This window comes from Marmota monax, unplaced genomic scaffold (genome assembly GCF_021218885.2).
Source record: "Marmota monax isolate L192 unplaced genomic scaffold, Marmota_monax_Labrador192_F-V1.1 WCK01_AAM20220418_F8-fsc00993, whole genome shotgun sequence".
Classification (NCBI taxonomy): domain Eukaryota; kingdom Metazoa; phylum Chordata; class Mammalia; order Rodentia; family Sciuridae; genus Marmota; species Marmota monax.
The window spans coordinates 24,155-42,362 of NW_026694090.1; the positions used below are offsets into that span (position 1 = coordinate 24,155).

Consider the following 18,208-nt stretch of genomic DNA (forward strand, 5'->3'; position numbering starts at 1 on the left):
CAGAATCCTTTCCCTTTGTGACTCTTCAATGGTGTGTGATGCAAGCCTGGGGATACAGAGAAGCCCAGGCACCCTCAGAACTCATTTGCCTTAGGCAACCGAGCAATTCAGAGGATGAAGAATGTTTTCTCTTTGCTGAATAGCCATACTGAACCATGGTTGATCTTGGTTCAATTCTTTGGGATATTGATCCCAAAAGTACCATTTTGAGTGGGTTGGTGTTGCTTTTTCTATACCTGTCCTTTCAGGTATTGAAACGATTTTCACCAACACTCGAGAAAAATAAAGCCATCCAGAAGAAGGTAAGGAAGCAGAGTGAACTCCCAAGGGAGTTTCTTGATTTTGTCAAATGTGAAATGTTTTGTGAAATGTCAAATGTGATATGTTATTTCCATTCTCGCATTACTAAATGTTTGCTTGGCTCAAAGAAGATGTGACTTGGGAAGTCTGAGGACAAGATAGAACTTCACTCTTTAGGGAAAGAAGTCAGAGGTTCAGGAAGGACTAAGGTTTCCATCTGAAGCTCACAAACTATCTTTTGGGGTGTGATGGAGGGTTCCAGATTGGTTTGGATAGAGAGTGTGGCTTCTCTGAAGGGGACGGGTTTCTTCTGACTAGATTCTGAGTCTCATTCCCATGTCAGATGTGCTTCACCCAGCCTTCATATTGGGCTGATCAGAACAGCAGTGCTGACCTCGGAGTACAGTCTGTAGCCTGAGCTCTGCCCCAGGACACAGGGTTCCCTGGGGGAGCCCAGACGTGACTGTTGGCCTCAGATTCTATGCCCTCCTTCCGCAGAGGGTTTAAGACCATCAAATGTGGAATCTCACAGACAAAAATGTCCTTTGAAATTATCAAAGAAGTAAAAAATTGAAAATATTTCATTGCCCTTCAAGATTAATAAAAGGAAGGAATACAATTTCTACTAATTAAAAATGAAGAGTTGTCCAATTCTTGCCTAATGAATGTCTAAGCTTGTTAACAAAAGGAGTAAAAGAAATGAGCCCCAGCCCCTCATTCTTTTCTTTTTGTTTTCAGCGTCAGGGAACAAAGAGAAGGAGAAATGGAGTATCTAAAGGTAAGGTTCTGCCTGTTCAACCTGAGCTCTATAAGGGTGAACTTTCCTATCTCCCTACAGCTCCATGATCTTGGAGGATGTCAGTTTCTAGGTGCAGTCTCTCTCAGGAAACAGGGTCTCAGAGGAGAGGCTCAGGAGAAGGCAGTGAGACCTGAGAGATTCCTCAGAGTCCCTGCCCTGCCCACCCTTCCTTGGGTGTGAATGAAGTAGTGATGGACCTGGGCCTTGGACATTTACTGCCAAGTAGGGGCCCTGTGAGATGTCCAAAGACCCCTGATTGTCTTGGAGTCAGAATTTCTGTCTGGTGACATGGTGTAAACTACTTTAATTCTTGGCTGATTAGATTCATCCTGAGTTAGCGACTGATCCTTGTGCTTCAGGTGGTGGTTTTGAGCAGCATGTAGGATGGTACAGGTGAAAGTACTTTCTAAATGGAACCACATATACCTGTGAACCTTCTTACTATTATCCCTGACACTTATGACCTTATCTGCAGATTTTTAGGGCTTTCTGACTTTAATATCCTGTTTCCTGTAAAAACTCCTGAATGATAACCTGTGTTTTCACCTTTACTATATATAACCAACTGTCCTGGTTTTCCAGGTCGGAGAACTTGCCGGAGAGAAGTAGAGGAGTGGAGGAAGCTGCTTTCTAGTCTGAAAAGGTGATTAGTCATTTCCCTTTACTGATTCCTTTCCTAGCATGCTTTATTCAGTCCCCCAGGCATTCTTCGAAACATGCCCTAATCACAGGAGGGATAGCCATAGCCATGGGTACGTGAATAAAGAACTTGGGAGGGGAGGGTATTGTGAGGTCATAGATGTGTGGAATGTAGAGCAGGTAGCGGGCTCCCCACCACCCATAGAACTGCAGATCTTGCTTCCCTTGTACTGGTTCTGGTTACAGCTTTGGCTTTCTTTCTCTTACAGTCCCATGAGCCAGAATAATGATTTCCTCCACTTTCTGCAACTGTTATGTAAATGCCCGCTCTGTGGGGTGTATAACAGAACAGGAGCTAAGGTCAGTCAACTGATCTGTAAGGCGTTCTTGGAAAATGCTCTTAATTCTGTGTCCCGTGTGTCTTCCGTGACGTCTGTGAGAGAGTCATCAGTTTTTTGGTCCGCTGTTGTCTCTGCAATCCCTCTGGGAGCTTCAGTTTCAACTCCTTTAACTGAGCCAACTCTATTTCCTTCCTCTATTCGTTCACCTGACCAAATTACCCCTTTAATGGACCTACCTGGACCCTCATTACTGGGTGACTCTCTGCCACCAGAGCCTTCTCCCTTGAGTTCAAAATTGCCAGTGGATCATATCCCACCTCAACCATCTGTTCCAACTCCTCCCCCACCTGTTCCAACCCTTCCCCCACCAACTGACAGTCAAGAAGCAAAACCTGTTCTCCAACCAGAAGCCCCTTTGTCTCTGGTGGATAGCCCTGATGGGTTGTCTACTAATGTCCCAACAACCACATGCACTGACAGTGCAAGCCTTCCAGTGTCAGAGTTCTCTGGAAACCAGTCTCATGCTGAAAACTTGTCTCCATCTAAATTGGAGCACTCTGATGATGACAAAAACCTCCTCGACCTCCATCCTCCTGAGGCCTCTTTTGAGAGTGATACTACAGCCATCCTTGTAGAGCACGGAAACCTCTCATTTCTATGCCCTGATGTCTTGGCCCTTCTGGAGAGACATATAAAAAAGAAGGGTGGTTTCCTGATGCAGAACAAAAAGAAAAAGGAAAAAAAATCTTTTCCAAAAGAACTTAAGCCAGACGACCAATTGAATTCTTCAGGGAAAAGGTTAGAGTCAGTTGCTGAGCAACAGGACTCACCTGTCTCCCTTCCTTTACAGAGCAGTGAAGGCAAATCAGAGGGATTGCAGGTAGACCACCAGTCCTCAGATCCTAAGACCTTTGAGGATAACTTACCTAAAAAATGTACCCAATTCTTCTATGGTCTCCCATCTTTGCATAGTGAGTCCTTGAAATCTATAGTTCCCGTCTCAGGTGACTGTTCAACCTATGTCTGCTTCAATTCAATGCCCACTTTCTTTGAAGCCCCTGAATCTCTAGTTCTACCCCCTCCCCCAACTCTGTCCTTGCCTGAGATCCAATCTCAACCCTTGACCCAAGCACTGTGCCAATCTCCTGTCCCACCTCAGGACCAGCTTCAGTGCCAATCTCCTGTCCCACCCCAGGACCAGCTTCAATTCTCGGTCCCTACCTTGTCACCACCCATTTCATCTCAGGTTAGTGATGGTGGAGTGAGGATTCATAGATTCCAGGATGAGGTACACTCTCTCATGCCATCCAAAATTCATGACTTGGAATATAATGTATTAGAGAAAGGACAGGAAAGTTTGTGGGGTTTACCCTCTGTGGTTCAAAAATCCAAGGAAGAGTTTTGTCCTGCAGCTCCCAGTGTTTTATCTGATTGTCGGTCCTCCAAGGCTTATGCTCCAACAACCATCATTCCGGGAGATTTTCCCCTCAAAAAAGAGCTTCGGAAGAAGCTAGAGCACCACCTTCGGAAAAGGCTTATTCAACACCAGTGGGGTCTGCCCTGCAGAGTCCTTGAGTGTCTGTCAAGGATGAGTCCTGAAACAGAAATTTCCGAAATATCTGAGTCAAAGTCCACTTACGGACTTTCATGGATCTCTTTGTTTAAGGGTCAAAGTAGCAAAGATTTACAATTGAGCCATCCCAGAAGTTTCCATGAGAAGAGCTCAGAATTACTTCCACTAGAGGAGAGAATGAAGAAAGTAAATAGTCTAGAGATTGGCACAAAAGATGATCCATTGAGTGACTCAGAGGGGGCTCCAGATAATGATCTGGACTCTGACTTTAAGACAAACCTAAAAAACGAATTGAATAGTCTTTTTGGAAAAAAATCAAAGATCTCAGAGGAGAGCTCAGTTCAGAAACAACTGACAGAAGCCCTAGAAATACATTTGAGCAAGAAATTTGAGGAAATCCATGTGTGTCAGATGCCTGGCACCGTGAATAGATCATTGCATTCTATGGAGCCAGTATTGATTAGTCCTGAGAAATCCCTTAGCCAAACGAAACACAGAGATTTGGTACCACTGGTGTGTAAGGACAAGGGCCTCAATACCTCCCAGGATATATCCTTCCTTGGTTCCAACAAACAAAAGATCTTGGAAGACCATATTAAACTGTTCCATAAGAGGATGATGTGTGGGCTTCCTCAAAAGGTCCAGGAATCCATAGACATCTTCAAAATGAAAGGAACCCCATCCTGGTCCTCAGTTCGCTCCAACATTTCCTCCTCATCCAGTCTTACTTCTGGCAAGTATTCCAAAATTGGGGTCTCCAAGCCCCTTAAAGAAAGCATTAGTACTTTTCACGTAAATAAGGTGGGAACAATAATTTCAGGCCCTACTCTAGATCATCCTCTTTCTGCCACTTCACCTGTGAGCAAGGAAAATAAGAGGGCCCTAACACATTCACCCTCTCACACCAACCCTGAGCTTACAGAGAATGTCAAGGCAATTGAGGGTGACAGACGGGCTTCGTTGCCCTTCCCACACAGTGACAAAGATAAAGACAGTCAGAAACAGACTGTAATAGCCAATAAATGCAGCCCAAAGTTGCCCACAAAGCAGGCTGGGGCCAGACCCAAATCATGGAATAAGGGAGTGAGTCCCAGCAATAGTATAGAAAATATCCAGAGAAAAATGATTAAGAATTTAAAATATTTTCCCATGTCTAACAAGTCCAGGGAGATATTCAAGGCAAAGGAGCTCTGTGCTATTCGATCACAGTCTACGAACAGCCTGACGACCACAGAGTCAGAAAGCTCCTCAGTGACAGATATGAATATGAGTAAAGTTGAATCAACTCTAACCATTGAAGGGCCCCCAGAAGGAATATCAGTTCTCAAAGATTCCGAATCATTAGATCTTAAAAATCAGTTGCTTAATGAGTTGAAGATGAAAATCGAGAGCAGGGAGCGGGGCCTGGTTCCAGCCTTTTCTACTGAGTTGTCTCTGGCCTTAGATAAGTTGACTTCCAAGACCCTGGCTTCCAAGACCTTAGCTTCCAAAACCTTGACTTGCAAGACCTTGACTTCCTTCACTCATTTTCATAGTGCCTCTAGTGGGGACATGGCAGCTCCCCAGGTGCTACAAGCCCAATGTGACAACAGAGGGATCAACATAGAGCAGGGGCAAGAACACTGGATCCCTACACATGTCTTATGCAAGTGTCAGGACAAGAATGTACCCTTAGCATCAAAAAGGGTGTGCCCTCTGGTACCCCAAACAGGCAAGTTTTGTGGAGGGGATACAGGGTTGGTGACACGCCAACCTAGAGGGAAGCTCCCCCACCCTCAAGACAGAACACTAAAGGAGGCACTTGGGAGCAAGTCCTCCTCAGCCCCATCACTGAAGGGACAGCCTTCTAAAAGCCAGTTCAAACACTTTTTTCAAAGGCTTTATCTTGGTATAAAAGGCAAAGGGCAAGAAGGTTCTCTGGAAAAGGGCAGCTCTTCATCATCTGTGCAAGGCAGAAACCCAGCTAAGAAGAGAGCTGCCTTTACTGGGAATACTGAAGCTCAGAAAATCATGACAGACATTGGGATCCTAGAGGAGAAACTAGCAGGTCGGCATGGAGTAGAGGCCACCGCCCCACAAAAGCCTCTTTCCACCCCCATGAGGCCTGGGAAAATTCAGCACAAGACTGGATTGCCGATTCAGGCAGAACCCATCCAGAAACATGACTTCAATGTCAATACTCCCTGTGCTAAGGTGCCAAGTGCCAAATCTTGCAGCCACGAAGTTGGCTTTGCTGGTCAGTGGTATCGTATAGGGAATAATAAATGGGTCATGGACAGGGGCAGACAGCCCCAGAAAAGTGTACCGTACAGGACAAGATAATATGTCAGAAGCATCACCCATCCATGCCGCACAAGGAACCCTTGCCCCATCTGAATACTACATGCAAATATAGAGTTGGTCAGGTGGCTCCAGCTGCTGCTCCTTTTGCTAAAGGCACTGTGTTGGGAGAGTTGTCCCTATTGTTCAAACAGAAAATGCTTCTCCAGAATTTTCAGAAAGAAAATTTTCTTCCCCCCAAATAATTTATCCCTTTTTGAGAATACTGATTTTCCCCAATAAATTTTCTAACAATATGGTGTCTTTTCTTGTGTTGGGGGTTTGGGTTTTTGGCAACCTACTCCTTGTGTTTAGGGAAGGGGAGAAAGTAGTTCAGCTTTTATTGATTGCCTCTCTGGACTTCTAAAAAGGGGACCAAATCTCCTGGACCTCTCATTAAGGAAGGGATATCATGTTTTCAAAAAACACCTTTCCTCTTCCTGCTGAAACCTGAGGAGGTGGCACTGCTTCCTACCCCTTAGCTTAACCTTAATGGCATTATATATGGCATCCCACACCTTCCCCCTGCAGTGAGGAAAATAGGTCTTCTATATCTAAAGAGAGAGTCAAGGGGCTAGGTGTTTTGGCACAGCGGTAAAGCGCTCACCTCTAGGCGCTGGGTTTGATCCTCAGCACCACATAAAAATAAAGGTGTTGTGTCCAATTACAATGAGGACAGGGAGAGAGAGAAGGACAGGAACAATTTTGAGAATGGTTAATAGAGTGGCTTAGTCATTTTTTACAAACATGTCAGTTATCAGGAGTTCATACAGGAGGGTGAAACTTGCTTGAGAATGTTTAGGGGGTACTGCTGCAGTGGATTCTGGGTGATTGGGGTAGGGTTTAGGAGCAGGGTAGGTGCTGCTTAAGAAGTTTTTATAAGGCATTATCTTATAAATAACCATACTTTGAATTTGCCATTGTGGTTCCTTAAATGGTTCCTTACTGGAAAATCACTTAAGAGTTTCCCCTTGCTGGTTACTTTTTCATGCTGCCTGGACTTGGTATTTTTGCAAAGCAAAAGGTTAGCCAGTTGTTGTTGATAGGAATTTTAACCAGGCAGTTACCTTACTCTCAGGTAAGAATAAAGATGCTTTAAAGAAAGAGGAGGCTGGGGTTGTGGTTCAGTGGCAGAGTGCTTGCCTCGCATGTGTGAAGCACTGGATTTAATTCTCAGCACCATCAACTAAAAAATTTTTAAAAAGAGAGAAAGTAACACCAAAACAAAACAAAAAAATGAGGGGAAAAATGACCTTTCTGGTGGAAGAAAGGATTATGCTTCATCACCTCCACATTGTGAACAACTACTCTTTCCCAGTGTGATCCTGCCAGCACTTCCCTGAGGCTCATCAGGTGATACAGTGGTTACTGATGTCATACTGGCAGAAGTGTACATGAGGTTGTGTGGCTGTTGTCAAACATGGCATACCTCTTTTCAGGTGGGACTAAGGGGGTAACCTTGGTGTCAACATGCAAGATCTTGCCCTTAGTGTGTACAGTTCACTTTCCAGGATGCAGACGTCATTTTTGACTTTCATGGGCTTCTTAGAGACATGGTCGATCTCCCTCCATCACCTGCAGCTCACAGTCCAGAGTTGAGTCCTGGACCATGCACCAGAGTCACAGATATTTGAGGGTTTATCACAGACCTGCATAAAATGCTCCTTTTAACCAAGATTCAGCACACATTTATTGTTAAAATAGGGGTCTGTTGGGAAGGCAACTGCACTTGCACAGATTGGGACTCAAAAATGGGTTGAGTTTCCCAGAGGCTTTTTTTTTTTTAATTAGTGCATTTTAATTATACAAAATAATGGGTTTCATTGTCTCAGAGTACTCTTGAATTGTTTTTTTTTTTTCCCCAGAGACATTTATGAATACTGGATGTAAAAATAGAAATGAAAAAGATATATGTACCAAAGCCCCTGCATTCTACCATACTTCTTTTACTCCAGAGTTATGCCATTGATTTGCAGTATCTAAAGCTTAGTGTTTCAGACAGACTCTGCAGAGGCTCTGGGAAGAACAAAAAGTGGCAGGGGTTCCATGGGCAAAGGACTTGCAGGGGTAAGGAATCAGTCACCAACATCCATCTGGAGAGACCTACCAATAATTTACCTCTTAGTTCCTTTTAACCCATATTAGGGTCCTTCTATTCCAGTTCACTTACAGCCATGTCCAGGAACACCTCTGCCACTGGAGTAATATAGCCTGACTTTCTTCCCTCTGATCTCACCCTCTGTCCTTCCATTATAGGCCCTCAATTTGTCAGCTTTCCAACTCCCAGTCTTTATTTTTTGCACTTACTCATTTATCTACTAATTTATTTCTTCCCTCTTCAAGGTAGGCCTCAAGATCTCTCAGGCAACCTGCATTTAGCACTGCTCCAAATGGGCCTAATTCAACCCCATTTAATCCTTACTCTCTGGCCAAACCCTTTCTCTCTACCTTTTCCAGGAATGTCTTCCTATAAGTGACTGATTGCTGTTGGATTTAAATCTTATAAATCTACTAGAACCACCCTAAATTCATGATACACACTAGCACTAAATAGAGATAATTCACTCATTCATTCCCCCAAGTTATTATTCTATGCTTAGTTTCAGTTAACAATCCTTATGGAGCTTAGGTCACTGATTCCTTATCCACTCTTCTATACTACTCACATTTTTTTCAAACCTTCTGCACTTTCTTCAAAATGAGGCCATCTCCACTTAGCAGATGTATTGGACTCATAAACCACAAAGGAACTGAAGCCATTCATATGGGATCTTGGCATGAAAAACACTTCACTATCAATTCCTCTTTTCCTCCTTTTTTCCTGTTATATAGAATGTTTTCCTTCCAAGGTCCCAACCTCAAAGGAATTACACTCCCAGAATGTCTTTACTGAGAGCTCAAATCTAGTTTTGACAGATTGTCCCAACTTTGTCAACCATTCTTTTTGGTCTTTCCCTCTCCTTATGAGGCAGTCAACATTTTCTCTTTTAAAAAGATTATTACAAAAATGTTTAAACATATAGGGATGGATTAAACAATAAAACTCCCCATGCACCCTATACTCAACTTTCATAATTATCATTTGACATGTGCGGTGTCCCCCATCTTTTATATTAAGATTAAAGTCCATCTCTCAGGTGATATGCTATGTAGGCTGTGTCAATCATATTCCCATGATATTTATCATACAAGAAACACATGCAGAACACAGGTATACAGCATTGGCGATTAAAAACAGTGAGCATAATTTGACAATCTGTTCTGCTCTGCCTTTTAACACTGAGGAGTCATTCAATTCCTTCCCCAACTTCATTCAAGAAGTAACCTTACAAAATTCAGTGCACAGAATGTGGACAGAAGATGGCCGCTGCGTACAGGGGTTGCTGAAGTGCTGAGCGTGGTGCTCAAAACAGCGGCTTTAATAGAGATTTCGCACAGTCTGTTAAAGCTCCTTTCACCGTTAATCTGTAGTGGACCACTTTGCCAAGGAGCAGGAAGAACAAAGAAATCGAAAAAGAGACGCTTGGCTGCTCAGAGCCGCGGGCGCTTTGCTCCCATCTGCTTCCTCTTTCCCTTCGCTCCGGGCAGAGAAGCTGAATGTGTAATCAGCAGTGGATTGTAAGTACCCGAGGCAAAGAAAGCTCAGTGCGCCCTGCCTTTTCTTTTTTTTTTTTTTTTTTGAATATTTTTTATACAGGGAGAGTTTGTGGATTGGGATTGTTGGCGGGGCTGTGGTTTCTGTGCCGAAAATCCACTCCGCGGGAGCCGCCATTTGCTTTCTGCTTGCTGTCTTGATGGCTCTGTATACACTGTCCAGCAGCCGCACCTTGAGGTTGGAGCTGGGCTGCGTGCCGAGCCCTGTCCTCCGAAGGCTGGACTGCAGCCTCGAGCGTCTCGGTGGCCTGTTCGCCGCTGCACCTTCGGGCGGAGCCTGCTCTGGGGTCGTTCTGCACCTCCCTGCCAGGGGACCCGTGCTCCGGAGGAGGGGGACGGAGAGCCGCGGCGGCAGCCGCTTGGGCCCCTGGGGCCTGGCACCGGGCTGAAGAGCTGCGGAGGCCAGGGCGGCTCTGCTACGGTCGCAGACAAGCGCGACGCTCGTCAGCGCGGCCCAGAGACGGAGGCCACGGCGGCAGGGTTTCATTTCTAGAAATCTGGACTGGAAACAGAAGCAGCAGTTTGTATAATCCCAAGAACTTGCTTATACCAGGAAGCTGTAAGGGCAACATGAATATTACTGAGGAGATGTAACATGGTGGCAGGCGCAGAGAGATCAAGTCTCTGACATCTTCAACTGCGCGGGCATAGGGAGCCGTAAACTGTCTAAATGCTGTTTGCTCAGGATCACTAGGCAATGCTGAGCTGACGTGGATCTGGGGTGTACAGGCTGGGCCCCTCAGAACACACACACAGAGCCCGAATCGGAGGCAATTAAGCTCCGGTTCGCCTGCTTCGTGTGACTCAGCACTAACGATCCCGCTGAAATAATTGGCCGGCCCTTAGGAACTTACAGAGGTAAAAGCCAACCGAGCCTTCATAGGCAGTGGCCACAGGACTGAAAGGGGGTTTGGGAGAGACAGTCAGGACCCACCCGTTGCATTGGTCATCCGGCAAAGGGAACAAACGGTCACCATTTGCATGGGATATCACCATGGCAGAGAAATGGCGTCACGGGCGGAGGAGATAACTGCATTGAAACCAGCGCGACAGGTGTGTAATCCCCTACCATCTCTCTCCACACAGCGGGGAAACCTTAAGGGCCACTCCCAGCTCTCCTGTGAACGCAATAACCAGACCGAGGGAATCAGGAGTGGCGCGGGACTCTCGGCGCGGAACTCCCGGCTACCGCTCCCACCAGTGCTGACAACTGAGGTCTCTTGCACCAGCTACCGGGGGCGTGGCTACAGGAGGGCAAGCAAATTCGCTGGGGGATCTCAGCCCCAAGCACTACAAACTTAGGGTCTGAGGGAGGCAAACAGGGAGAGTGAGCCCAGGTGTTCATGAAAACAGGGCTCCCAGGAGCAGCAGACCTGGCGTGTAGCCAGTATTGTGGTGAGCGCCACAGGTGAGCACGGCCTGGCTTGAGGAAACACAAGACAAGGCCCTAGACACTCAGGATTGGAGACCCGCCCAGTCTAGGAGAAAGAGCTGCTGCACAGTGAATGGTTCCCACCTATTGAGAGGAGAAGCTTGGCCCAGTGGGCACAGCTCCACCTACTGGAAGAGAAGTTAATAGAACTCTAGGACTGCATTTATTATTATTATTATTAACATTTTTTTTCTTTTCTTTTTCTTTGTTTTTTTTTTCTTCTTTTTCTTTCATTTTCAATTTTTATTTGTTGTTGTTCTTTAATTTTTTTTCAATGTTTCTATTTTTTTTAATTTTTTTTATTTTATTATTATTATTTTTTTTAATTTTAATTTTCATTTTTTATTATCACTATTATTTTTGTTAAATTTTTTTTTCGTCTTTTCTTTCTTTCTTTATTATCTAATCTTTGTTATTCTTGTTTCTTTTGTCTTTTCATTTCTTTTCAATCTTCTTATTCCCCCTTCCTTGAATTCTACCTGCCTACTCTCATTCTCTTTAGTGACTTCTTCCCTTCCCTTCTAATATCTTTCCTCTCAAGCATCAAATAAATCTATAAGAGTAAACAGTAACTCAGCAGTCAAACAGAACAAGAAGTAACATGAGCAGCATAAAAAAGCAAGGAAGAAAAGGAGTACAAACAATGAAGGACAGCCTAAATATTCAGGAGGACCTAGAGTCAGCAGAAAAATCGTCATATAAAGAACTCAAGGAATACCTTAGACAGATGGAATGGAACCTTAAAGAAGATACGAGACAGCAAATCCAAACAGTGAAAGAACACTTTGAAAATGAATTACATAGACAGATAAAAGAAGAAGTTAAGCATCTTTATCAGGAGATTGAGATTATAAAAAAAAAAAAAACAATAATTCTAGAAATGAAGGAAACGATAAACCAAATTAAAAACTCAATTGAGAGTATCACTAACAGAGTGGAGCAAGTAGAAGCCAGAACATCAGATAATGAAGACAAAATATATCATCTTGAAAAGAGCCTAGCCAACTCAGAAAGGCTGGCTAAAAACCACGAGAAAAACATCCAAGAGATATGGGATAACATAAAGAAACCAAACCTACGAGTCATCGGGATAGAAGAAGGTACAGAGATTCAAACCAAGGGAATGAGTAACCTGCTGAAAGAAATAATTACAGAAAACTTTCCAGAAATAAAAAAGGAAACGGATATACAAATTGTAGATGCATACAGGACACCGAGCACACAAAATCACAGTAGACCAACGCCAAGACACATTGTTATGAAGATATCCAATATACAGAACAAAGAGAAAATACTAAAAGCTACAAGAGAAAGGAGGCAGATTACATTCAGGGGTAAACCAATAAGGTTAACAACGGATTTTTCATCACAGACGCTGAAAGCGAGAAGATCCTGGAACAACGTATTTCAAACACTGAAAGACAATGGATGCCAACCAAGAATTCTGTATCCAGCAAAATTAAGCTTCAGGTACGATAACGAAATAAAAATCTTTCATGATAAACAAACGCTAAAAGAATTTGCAGCCAGAAAACCAGCATTGCAAAGCATCTTGAGCAAAACACTACACGAGGAAGAAATGAAAAACAATAACCAAAACCATCAGTGGGAAGTGCCTCTATAAAGACAGAGGGCGGGGGGAAAGCTAACCATGGAGAAACAAACTAAATTAAAAAAAAAAAAAAGAAGAAGATAAATAATCAAACATGGCTGGAAGTACAAACCATATATCAATAGTAACTCTAAACATTAATGGCTTAAACTCTCCAATAAAGCGACATAGGCTGGTAACATGGATTAAAAAAACAAATCCAACAATATGCTGCCTCCAGGAGACACATCTGATTGGAAAAGACATACACAGGCTGAAGGTGAAAGGTTGGGAAAAAATATACGTGTCCTCGTAAGCAAGCAGGGGTGGCCATCCTCATATCGAATAAAATTGACTTCAAGACTAAATTAATCAAAAGGGATAAGGAAGGACATTATATACTGTTAAAAGGAACCATTCACCAACAAGACATAACAATTATCAATATTTATGCACCAAATAATGGTGCTGCGACGTTCATAAAACAAATTCTCCTCAAGTTCAAGAATCAAATAGACCACAACACAATAATTATGGGTGACTTCAACACACCTCTCTCACAATTGGACAGATCCTCCAAACAAAAGCTGAATAAAGAAACTATAGAACTCAATATCACAATCAACAACCTAGACTTAACTGACATATATAGAATATATCAACCATCATCAAGTGGATATACTTTTTTCTCAGCAGCACATGGATCCTCCTCAAAAATAGACCATATATTATGCCATAGGGCAACCCTCAGTAAATATACAGGGGTGGAGATAATACCATGCATTTTATCTGATCATAATGGAATGAAACTGGAAATCAATGATAAAAGACGGAAGGAAAAATCCTACATCACATGGAAAATGAACAATATGTTACTGAATGATCAATGGGTTACAGAAGACATAAAGGAAGAAATCAAAAAATTCTTAGAGATAAATGAAAATACAGACACAACATATCGGAATCTATGGGACACAATGAAAGCAGTTTTAAGAGGGAAATTCATCGCTTGGAGGTCATTCCTCAAAAAAAGGAAAAACCAACAAATAAATGAGCTCACACTTCATCTCAAAGCCCTAGAAAAGGAAGAGCAAAACAACAGCAAATGTAGCAGAAGGCAAGAAATAATTAAAATCAGAGCGGAAATCAATGAAATTGAAACAAAAGAAACTATTGAAAAAATTAACAAAACTAAAAGTTGGTTCTTTGAAAAAATAAATAAGATCGACAGACCCTTAGCCATGCTAACGAAGAGAAGAAGAGAGAGAACTCAAATCACTAACATACGGGATGAAAAAGGCAATATCACAACAGACGCTACAGAAATACAGAAGACAATTAGAAATTATTTTGAAAACCTATATTCCAATAAAATAGAAGATAGTGAAGACATTGATAAATTCCTTAAGTCATATGATTTGCCCAGACTGAGTCAGGAGGATACTCACAACTTAAACAGACCAATAACAATAGATGAAATAGAAGAAGCAATCAAAAGACTTCCAACCAAGAAAAGCCCAGGACCGGATGGGTATACAGCGGAGTTTTACAAAACCTTTAAGGAAGAATTAATACCAATACTTTTCAAGTTATTTCAGGAAATAGAAAAAGAAGGAGCTCTGCCAAATTCATTCTATGAGGCCAACATCACCCTGATTCCGAAACCAGACAAAGACACCTCAAAGAAAGAAAACTACAGACCAATATCTCTGATGAACATAGATGCAAAAATCCTCAATAAAATTCTGGCGAATCGGATACAAAGGCACATCAAAAAAATTGTGCACCATGATCAAGTAGGATTCATCCCTGGGATGCAAGGATGGTTCAATATACGGAAATCAATAAATGTTATTCACCACATCAAGAGACTTAAAAATAAGAACCATATGATCATCTCAATAGACGCAGAAAAAGCATTCGACAAAGTACAGCATCCCTTTATGTTCAAAACATTAGAAAAACTAGGGATAACAGGAACTTACCTCGACATTGTAAAAGCTATCTATGCTAAGCCTCAGGCTAGCATCATTCTCAATGGAGAAAAATTGAAGGCATTCCCCCTAAAATCTGGAACAAGACAGGGATGCCCTCTATCACCACTTCTATTCAATATAGTTCTCGAAACACTGGCCAGAGCAATTAGACAGACGAAAGAAATTAAAGGCATAAAAATAGGAAAGGAAGAACTTAAATTATCACTATTTGCAGATGACATGATTCTATACCTAGAAGACCCAAAAGGGTCTACAAAAAAACTACTAGAACTAATAAATGAATTCAGCAAAGTGGCAGGATATAAAATCAACACGCATAAATCAAAGGCATTTCTGTATATCAGCGACAAAACTTCTGAAACGGAAATGAGGAAAAACACTCCATTCACAATATCCTCAAAAAAAATAAAATACTTGGGAATCAACCTAACAAGAGAGGTGAAAGATTTATATAATGAAAACTACAAAACCCTAAAAAGAGAAGTAGAAGAAGATCTTAGAAGATGGAAAAATATACCCTGTTCATGGATAGGCAGAACTAACATCATCAAAATGGCGATATTACCAAAAGTTCTCTATAGGTTTAATGCAATGCCAATCAAAATCCCAACGGCATTTCTTGTAGAAATGGATAAAGCAATCATGAAATTCATATGGAAAAATAAAAGACCCAGAATAGCAAAAGCAATTCTAAGCAGGAAGTGTGAATCAGGCGGTATAGCGATACCAGACTTAAAACTATATTACCGAGCAATAGTAACAAAAACAGCATGGTACTGGTACCAAAACAGGAGGGTGGACCAATGGTACAGAATAGAGGACACAGAGACTAATCCACAAAGCTACAACTACCTTATATTTGATAAAGGGGCTAAAAGCATGCAATGGAGGGAGGATAGCATCTTCAACAAATGGTGCTGGGAAAACTGGAAATCCATATGCAACAAAATGAAACTGAATCCCCTCTTCTCGCCATGCACAAAAGTTAACTCAAAGTGGATCAAGGAGCTAGATATCAAATCAGAGACTCTGCGTCTGATAGAAGAAAAAGTTGGCTCCGATCTACATATTGTAGGGTCAGGCTCCAAATTCCTTAATAGGACACCCATAGCACAAAAGTTGATAACAAAAATCAACAAATGGGACTTACTTAAACTGAAAAGTTTTCTCTCAGCAAGAGAAACAATAAAAGAGGTAAATAGGGAGCCTACATCATGGGAACAAATTTTTACTCCTCACACTTCAGATAGAGCCCTAATATCCAGAGTATACAAAGAACTCAAAAAATTAAACAATAAGAAAACAAATAACCCAATCAACAAATGGGCCAAAGACCTGAACAGACACTTCTCAGAGGAGGACATACAATCAATCAACAAGTACATGAAAAAATGCTCACCATCTCTAGCAGTCAGAGAAATGCAAATCAAAACCACCCTAAGATACCATCTCACTCCAGTAAGATTGGCAGCCATTATGAAGTCAAACAACAACAAGTGCTGGAGAGGATGTGGGGAAAAGGGTACCCTTGTACATTGCTGGTGGGACTGCAAACTGGTGCGGCCAATCTGGAAAACAGTATGGAGACTCCTGGGAAAGCTGGGAATGGAACCACCATTTGACCCAGCTATTGCCCTTCTTGGACTTTTCCCTGAAGACCTTAAAAGAGCGTACTACAGGGATACTGCTACATCGATGTTCATAGCAGCACAATTCACAATTGCTAGACTGTGGAACCAACCTAGATGCCCTTCAATAGATGAATGGATAAAAAAAATGTGGCATTTATACACCATGGAGTATTACGCAGCACTAAAAAATGACAAAATCATAGAATTTGCAGGGAAATGGATGGCACTAGAGCAGATTATGCTTAGTGAAGCTAGCCAATCCCTAAAAAACAAATACCAAATGTCTTCTTTGATATAATGAGAGCAACTAAGAACAGAGCAGGGAGGAAGAGCAGGAAGAAAAGATTAACATTAAACAGATACATGAGGTGGGATGGAAAGGGAGAGAAAAGGGAAATTGCATGGTAATGGAGGGAGACCCTCATTGTTATACAAAATTACATATAAGAGGTTGTGAGGGGAATGGGAAAATAAACAAGGAGAGATATGAATTACAGTGGATGGGGTAGAGAGAGAAGATGGGAGGGGAGGGAGGGGGGATGGTAGAGGATAGGAAAGGTAGCAGAATACAACAGTTACTAATAGGGCATTATGTAAAAATGTGGATGTGTAACCGATGTGATTCTGCAATCTGTATTTGGGGTAAAATTGGGAGTTCATAACCAACTTGAATCTAATGTATGAAATATGATATGTGAAGAGCTTTATAATGTTTTGAACAACCAATAAAAAAAATTAAAAAAAAAAATAAAAAAAAAAATAAAAGTAAAATTCACTTTCTGAGATTTGTCTTTATGATACTGTTTTCGCTTGAAACACTTGCCAGAGAATACACAGCAACACAGGAAACTGAGCTAGGAACAGGCAGTAGGCAATAATGGGAGCATTTGGTGTAAGGGTGTCCCAAAGTATCTTGAATGAGTAGAAGAATGAGATGATACTCTGGCTCCCAAAGTTGTGCTCTGTTCTTTATCTCAGGTATAACTGGGATGTATATAAAGTACCATGGCTCATTTCTCACAAATAGAATTGAGGCAATTTTAAAATTTAACAGGGAAATACATTGTCCACTGAGGGACAATGTAATAATATATAATTAAAATGAAACAAGATTTGTTCTAGCAGAGCGAGGCACAATGATCTGTTCTAAGAGATGAAAACTAGTGAAGTCTTGACTATAGAAATATTATATGTTCTATCAGAGAGATCTTAAGAAAAAGAAGTAGCCATGAAAAGTATCACCAATAAAAAATCATCTTACGTGTCCATATTATCAAATGAAGGAGTCTCCAGGACATTCAGAACAAATTTCATTACAAATTCTGTCAAAACTTGTATGTTAGTATTACACAACTGGCCACCATAATGTCTCTTCAAGTATGAGAACTATTTTTCTAATATTGAAAAGTTGCAGCATTTTTTCCTGTATATTCTTGTTAAATTTCCCAATGTCACTTAAAACAATGCCATTTCCCCCCAAAATTCCACCATGTATTTATTTATTTGCTAATAAATTGGCAGCAATGAAGCAAAAATTAATTCACACATCAGGTAGCAATCCAAAATTATCAAGGCTTTTTCTTGTTAAGCATTACACAATGTTTGCTCATTTTTATTGATTTACTCAAATATTAGTCATTTTTAAATTAATTCTTATTTGTTTTTTAATAATAAGTATAATTTGAATGGTCCCCAAATTTTTGAGTATCCCTTAAATAATTCATTATGATTGTCCAGTTTCAATACTTTAAATGTTAAGTATGACTCCTTCAAATATAAAATTGGTATATATCATGAACTTGTTAACTCAAGTATGAATAAACTAGAATATAAAATATTTCAAAAAGCATTTGAAGTACATGGAATTTATAGATACATAAGAAATAAAGTGTTAGCATTAGGTTGCTAAGTTAATACATAACTGGTTAATGT

At 41.4% G+C, this 18,208-nt stretch overlaps 1 protein-coding gene across 2 annotated transcripts; it reads left to right on the plus strand.

Annotated features, from left to right (window-relative positions):
- Positions 1–443: 443 nt before the first annotated feature.
- Positions 444–6,228, plus strand: LOC124107105 (spermatogenesis-associated protein 31D1). 2 transcript variants are annotated; one of them, XM_046465021.2, is made up of 3 exons: positions 444–1,078; positions 1,682–1,742; positions 2,008–6,228. In XM_046465021.2, the coding sequence occupies exons 1-3, from the start codon at positions 1,000–1,002 to the stop codon at positions 5,972–5,974; spliced, it is 4,107 nt and encodes a 1,368-aa protein (XP_046320977.1). In that variant the 5' UTR covers positions 444–999; the 3' UTR covers positions 5,975–6,228. The 2 variants fall into 2 exon arrangements, with proteins under 2 accessions (XP_046320977.1, XP_058441726.1); XM_058585743.1 differs by having other exon boundaries at positions 444–3,233; positions 3,270–6,228.
- Positions 6,229–18,208: the final 11,980 nt, after the last annotated feature.

Bases quoted from the DNA above. Each gene is read 5' to 3' on its own strand.
- LOC124107105 (XM_058585743.1), top strand. From the start codon at position 1,781: ATGCTTTATTCAGTCCCCCAGGCATTCTTCGAAACATGCCCTAATCAC. The intron at 3,234-3,269 runs CTCAGGACCAGC...CTCCTGTCCCAC, and splicing joins GTGCCAATCTCCTGTCCCAC to CCCAGGACCAGCTTCAATTC.